This window comes from Haplochromis burtoni, unplaced genomic scaffold (assembly GCF_018398535.1).
Source record: "Haplochromis burtoni strain Fernald_Lab_line unplaced genomic scaffold, NCSU_Asbu1 Contig_2380, whole genome shotgun sequence".
Taxonomy (NCBI): Eukaryota; Metazoa; Chordata; class Actinopteri; order Cichliformes; family Cichlidae; genus Haplochromis; species Haplochromis burtoni.
The window spans coordinates 2,930-10,208 of record NW_024584741.1 but is presented as its reverse complement, the minus strand read 5'-3'; the positions used below and the strand labels follow the sequence as shown (position 1 = coordinate 10,208).

At 41.2% G+C, this 7,279-nt stretch overlaps 1 protein-coding gene across 1 annotated transcript in view; it reads right to left on the bottom strand.

Annotated features, from left to right (window-relative positions):
- Window positions 1-214: 214 nt before the first annotated feature.
- Window positions 215-7,279, bottom strand: part of mettl22 (methyltransferase 22, Kin17 lysine) — a gene marked incomplete at its 5' end in the record, with an annotated part of 9,644 nt that continues 2,579 nt past the window's right edge. The window contains 5 exon segments of the mRNA XM_005952893.3: window positions 215-1,294; window positions 2,558-2,726; window positions 4,824-4,926; window positions 5,320-5,397; window positions 7,064-7,117. Of these exon segments, the coding sequence (XP_005952955.2) occupies window positions 1,226-1,294; window positions 2,558-2,726; window positions 4,824-4,926; window positions 5,320-5,397; window positions 7,064-7,117 (473 nt within the window).

Sequence of the window (7,279 nt, the reverse complement as noted above, 5' to 3'; positions counted from 1 at the left end):
CACACACACACACACACACACACACACACACACACACACACACACACACACACACACACACACCGCTATATTCTAAAACAAAGCCACTAGTGAAATGTATAATATAATGTATCTCATATAATTAGTATAATATATAGTATAATATAATGTATAATGTATATTATACTATATATAGTATAATATAATGTATAATGTATATATAATGTATCTCAACAGAAGTAAGTTAAAACAAATTTGGTATGCTTCAATTAACTGCTTCAAAACATTTCACAAAAACAGCTGCAGGTTAGACAAAAACCTCCAATAAACTGACAAAAAACGATTATAACTCATAGTTATAAATTCCCATATTTGAATTTCCATATTTACAGAATTAGAAAGTATGTTTACAGTCTGGTGCAAAAATAACTTGTAGATAATTTCCCTTTCATACTCTGAAGTCATTCACAAATAAGTATTACAGTTTGCTGGTTTGACTGATAGGTATGCCACCATCGCTGTAGCAGACTGCTGTCTACCAGAACTCACAATGTCAACAACTCCACTGTGTTTGTGCTGATGGTGCTTCTTAGAGAAGGCATTCTCAAACAGACACCAATGCGTGCAGAGCGTTACGACTCATTTAAGACATTTGTGCTTCAGTTTCGTGAGCGAAATTCTAGTGTTTCACCTTGGACTAAATAGCACTTATCTGTGCCTGTTTGTTGCATCCGTAAACTTATGAATCCTACTAGAAAAGATTGCCAGTTTTTGCTAATCAGCACAAAACCCCATATACAATATCCATAAGCTAACCCTAACCAGAGACCAAAAGCAGCATTTTCAAGGTGACTTTTAAAGATCTATGACTGAGCGTTGCTGTTTGGTCTCTTGGTCAAAGACTATCTAATCGGCTCTAAAACTGACCCACCACTTCTCAGTTAGCACTTCCTTCCACTTCCCAAGCTCCTCCAACCAGACACTGACAACCACTGACATGAGGATGAAAAGGATAAAAAGTTACACAAGGGAATGCAAAATTTAAACAAAATAATATTTTTTACTTTTATTGTTTTGTTTTTTTTATTTTCAATATTTATCTTGATTACTACATTTAATTTTATACATATATTTTTTATAAATATATGTAATTAAAACATCAACTGTAAACTTGAAACATATTTTAGGTCAAATTTTGGGTGAAAGTTTCTCTTCACTTTGGTTTGGTGCTGGTACAAGATCAACATTAAAACGCTTCCGGATCAGATCTGGCTGGCATAAAAGGAAGAGGAGTCGCAGTCACCTTCCACAGCTCCTGCAAAAATATATATAACATACAAATAAACAACTTTTTGCACTTGATGAAAGTCATCCTTTATCACAAACCCTCTTAACCGTATTGGACAAAAATGAGACCTTTTCACTGTTTGCATGTTATATTTTCAAAAAAAAGTTATTGTATATTTATTTTTAAATGGTTAAAAAATTGCTTTTTGAGAATTCCAAATGGTGAAAAATACTTTTGGTACCATAAATCGAACATAAGAGGAAAATTGTCTTTTATCAAGCAGTTTAAATACAAACACTGTCTTGCTGTAAGCGGCATGTTAGCATATCATACTGCAAACAGTGGTATCAATCAATCAATATGACACTCGCAACAGTGTCTCCAAAAGATTAACACTGGAGTAGCACTTTGTACTACAATAACAAAAGCAACTCTGACGTGCATTTAAATGCATTTACAGTAAGTTACTGCAAACAGTGTCATTTGAGGTTTATGATCAAAAATAAGCATTCAATAAGGTTAAAAAATAGCTAATATAGACTATACTGCCAAAAGTATTTGCTTCTCTGAATTCACACACATATGAACTTGAGTTCCTAATTAGTTTAAATCCTTCCAGAACCACATTTCTGAGGTCAGACACTGAATTTGGTTGAGGAGGCCTGGCTTGCCGTCTCCGCTCTAATTCACCCCAAAGGTGATCTATTGGATTGAGGTCAGGACTCTGTGCAGCCCAGTCCAGTTCTTCCACACCAAACTCACTCATTAATGTCTTTATGGACCTTGCTCTATCCACTCATGTGCAGTCATGTTCAAACAGCATGGCCATCCCCAAACTATTCTCACAAAGCTGGGAGAATTAAATTGTCCAAAACGAGTTCATTTAACTCCTGAAAAACAACCCCACACCATAAATCCCCCTTCACCAAACATCTTGTCTTGGAAACCATCAAACCTAGACTCATCCATCGGATTGCCAGAGGGAGAAGCATGATTTGTCCTTTCAGAGAACATGCCACCATTGACAGTTGACTGATTAATAGTTGCTAGTGCAGAAATTTCTTGACTGGACTTGTTGCACATCCTGCCACACTGGAGTTCACCGAGCTCCTGAGAGTGATCTATTCTTTCATAAATGCTTGTAGAAGCAGTCTGCATGTCTAGGACACCTGTGGCCATGGAAGTGATTGGAACACCTGGATTCAATGACTTGGATGGGTAATACTTCTGGCAGTCTAGTGTATAAAACTGTAGTTATGGTCAAATTATGTTGGCTAATGTTTTACTCACCAGTTGTTCTACACGTTCATATAAAATAAACTGATCAAAGTTAGAAGGGAGCTGATCGACTCTGAAACTACACCGTCCGTTCTCCAGGTCCTGAAGTTGGTTCATACAGTGGATGAAATGATCATAGGCTTCACAGGAAACATCCATGTGCTGCAGGGTGAAGTTCATCCTTGAAGATAGAAACATAGCCACTTACTGAGCATGGAGCCAAAAAGTAGAAGTAGGGGCGGCTATGGCTCAGGAGACAGAGCGGATCATATGTACTAATGAAAAACTCTGGTGGTTTGAGGCCTTGCTCCTCCAACCTGGGTGTCAAAGCATCCTTGCCAACATTCAAGATAGTGTGAGATTATGAAGGCTAGCTTAGGTACAGAAAAAAGCACTCGTGTGAATGGAGGAATGAGGCTTGCAGTAAAAAGGACCTTGGAACGTAGAGCTTAGGGTTAGGCTAACCCTTAAAGCCATTACACACTGAGCGTGTGGCAAAAACCAGCGACACAAAATCCCAACTTTTCCAGATCCAGACTTGTCATGTAACATCTATACAGACTAAACATTGTGTTTTTGCAGAAAATTTGTCCTGAAATAATGTACCTAGCACAGGGGTGGGCAACTCCAGGCTGTGAGGGCCGGTGTCCTGCAGGTTTTAGATTTCACCTTGGGTCAACACACCTGAATCACATGATTAGTTCGTTACCAGGCCTCTGGAGAACTTCAGGACATGTTGAGGAGCTAATTTAGCCATTTAAATCAGCTGTGTTGGTTCAAGGACACATCTTAAACCTGCAGGACACTGGCCCTCGAGGCCTGGAGTTGCCCACCCCTGACCAAGCAGATAACCAGCTTCAAAGCATAATGTCTCCACCTCCGTGCTGGACTGAGGGGATGGTGTTTTCTGGCTCAGCATTTCTCTTCCTCTAACACAGCAAGTCAGGCTGTTGCCAAACTCGACTTTGGTCTCATCTGACAGCAGCACTTTCTCCCAAGCGTTCTCTGAATCACTTAGAAGTAGAGTTAGATTTCCTGAAAGCCCACAGTTTTCCCACAGCTTAACGTCTCGACATTTTTGCCTGGTATAAACTGTTCATTATCGCAGACAGTTTTAAATTCTAAGAAAATTATTCCTTGTATATTTCTTCTTCTTAACATCTGAACACTACAGATATAATTGTAGATCACTGACAGATCCACACAGTACCCTTTGAGGCTGAGAACTTGTGGCCTCCCTCTCTTGTAATGCAAGTGTACTAGCCAAAGGTGGAGTCCTATCATGTGATATGAAGCGGCTAAATAAGTTGTCAAGTTAATTACAGAACATTTTTGGTAGAGGTAGTGAGATTATTTGAACATTTAAGCAGAGTTTTAAAACCTTTGTTTCATGCTTTTCAGGCCCCTCTTCTGTGGAACCAGCTTCCAGTTTGGATTCAGGAGACAGACACTATCTCTACTTTTAACCTCCTAGGACATACGTGGACATCACATTTTGGGTTATTTAGACCAAAATACAAAATTTTGCTCTACAAAGGCCTGATTTCCACTTATGAGGACATTATGCTGCCACTGACCTATCAAAATTTAAAACAAACGTCCTCATATGTGGATCTAATTTTTCTCAGAAACAAAAATCAGGTAAAAAAAAAAAAAATCTGGTAATTCTTTGTTTTTACATTCATCAGGTCCCAATCAGCCCAAATAGCAAAGAGAAATTAAAAATGCTGCCGTGGAAGAGTTCGGGTCTTAGGAGGTTGGTCAGGGCTGGATCAGGTGACCCTGAACCCTCCTTTAGTGACGGTTCGCTCCTCGGGGTTTCCCATAATGCACAAAAAGGTTTTTTCCCTCCTTTCACTTCCCACTGCTGCATATCATTACCGTGTATCTTCTCACATTGTTTGTGTTTTGTCTCAGTTGTTCTGCTTTTCTTTACCCTCACACCCAACCTGTTGTGCGATTTCTATTACAGAGTCTTGACTTAACAATATAAAACAGCTTGAGGTGACTACGGTGGTGAACTAGCACCACATAAATGAAAATCAATTGGATTTATCGTCGTAGTTGGGTGGAAGTTAATGCTCTGTATGTTTCATGCTGAGTCAAGTTTAAAGTTTGTTTGCTTGCAGAACCTCTGGGAGAAATATTAATCCTGTACATTTTCTCATTCTCATGTGAGTTGGCTGACCCACTATTTTTATCAGCTTAAGAAACATGATCATTCCACTGTGTATAAGGCCAAATATGCTCAGGTATACTAGATATGTTTTCACCATACCTTTTCTCAATGGAGATGAAGACAGTGCAGGTGTGTGGAAAGTTGCTGCAGAGTCGGTGCAGTGTTCGGAATAGGCCATCCGTCAGATCATCATCATAACAAACTGGTGACACATTAAGAAATCTGATTATTGCTGAGCCTCTGCATTTGACGGTTCCATAAATGACTCTAAAGTCTGAACTCAAAACTGTCTCAGTAAATAACTGCTTTTTACAAATCGCTTCACGAGTTGCTTCAGTTGCTCAGCAGTCTGGAGCCTCCTTTGCCACATACAGTATGTCAGTAGTTCACACTGTGTGCTACTCTGGGCTTTGCATGGTAGCATTTCTGACAACGAACTGGTGCTTAAACCTCGCTGTGAGGCACATAATTTTAAATGTTTGCCCACAGTGTCTTGTCTAGAACCTTCCCACCTTTTTCAAGAACTCTTTCAGAGTAGAGCATACATGGTGAAAAAGAGCTCTGATCTTTTAGAGATGTCATCCTTAAGACTTACCATCAGCAGCAATTATGATGCTAGTGTTATTCAGATCTGCTACCTCCTCCTTTGTCCAACTAAACTCCACAGCAGCATCTGCAAAGATCAGACAAAGGAAAGTAGTTATCGTACTGGTTTCTAGTTCGGTGTATTGGTGGTTAACCAATCAACTCATACATCCAAACTGGAGACTGAGGTCTGTTACATCCATCCAGCCATTTTGCGGTCAAGCAGGCCGCATTCTGCGCAGAGAAGCCCAGTGTTCCCTCACTCCACCCACCACCTCCAGCTCATTGAGGTGGGAATCAAGATTTTTCCCAGCCAGCCACGAGATGAATCTCTCCAGCGAGTCCAGACTCCTGAGTCCTGGGCCTCTTCCCAGTAGGACACGCCAAGATTACCTCACCAAGGAGGCATCCTAGTCAGATGCCCAAACCACCTCAACCGGCTCCTTTCAACGTGGACGAGCAGAGGCTCTAATCCGAGTTCCTCTTAAAGAATCAAGCTCCTCATCCCATCTCTGAGGGAGAGCTCAGCCACTCTTTGAAGGAAACTCATTTCCGACGCTTGTATCTGTGATCATAGGTGAGGGTAGAAATGTAGACTGACTGATAAACTGACAGCTTCGCTTTTATGCTCAGCTCTGTCTGTGCCACAGCAGATCAGTACAGCATCGCATCACTGCAGACGCCACCTCAGTTCCTTCGTTATTCTCTTGCTCCCCTCACTTGTGAAAAAGACCTCTGAGATACTTGAACTCCTGCACTTGGGGCAGTATGTCCCCGGGGCCCTGCCACTGTACAGCCGTTTAACCTAGTCAGTGGCTTCACCCCCAGTGATGGTGGTATCTACCACCAACAGGTTGATTTCACACAACTTCTCTCTGCACAGTGCGAGGATGTTCTCTCTCCATCTGGTCTGCTCCAAGTGCATGAATGTCACTTTGATCATGAAGAAAAGTGGACACTGCACATTTTCTTTTGAAGCGAATTGATCCACAGCAGCTTGACCACAGTGAAGCCACAGCTGTTCTTTCCCTTTATCGCCTGCTTGGGGCAGTGGAGCTGCTACAGCCTGTTCCAGCTGGTGCCAGCATGTGATCCGGCTTCCACAACTCACCGCAATCTGCCAAAATCCTAGAAGCTGGTGGCTTTGAGTATAAGCTGGGCATGTTGCAGCCCAAGGCACCACAGGCAGACCCAGTGACTGTCATTACAAGCCACAGACTCTCTGCTTCCTCTGGTGTAAGGAAACACAGACAGCCAGTCCTCCAACACCCGAGATATTTCCCTTCTTTACTCAAAGAGACCTTCAGATAAATACTTTTACTCTGACAATAACATTCATTCTATACTAATTTAATGCTTGCTACTTTTTTGTATAATGCAAGTAGGACTCAAAAAGCATAAAACATAACCGTGATTGGTCTTTTTTCATTATCTAATCTTACAGTTTCACAGTAAAGGTAGCAAAGGTTTCTGACCGCTGTGATGTGGCCCTGAGGTAAGCTTGCACAGGCATTGGTTGGTCAGATGCAGGTCTTAATAACAGTGACAAAACGTTGAATATAAATGTCTCTACTGAAACTCTGCTTTAGAGGATGGAATAAAGGGAGGAGACAGCCCTAAAGACAATCACCGTTTTTCCTCAATCCATCTCTGCGTATCCAAGCAACATTTTCTAAAGTGCTGTTATTGTCCAAATGTGTCCACACCTATCTTTGCACAGCGTGTTGGTTTATAAAATGACATATCTGTGTTACCTGTGCACAGGTCATCCTGAAGCCAGTCCAACTGCCTTACTTTCACCTCGTGATCTGACGGAGAGACAAGATTGCATTAAGTTTGATGAATCTTTGCAGTTTGTCATGTGATTTAGAGAGTGAAAGGATGGAAATTTTAATAACTATATACACACACACACACACACACACACACACACACACACACACACACACACACACACACACACACACACA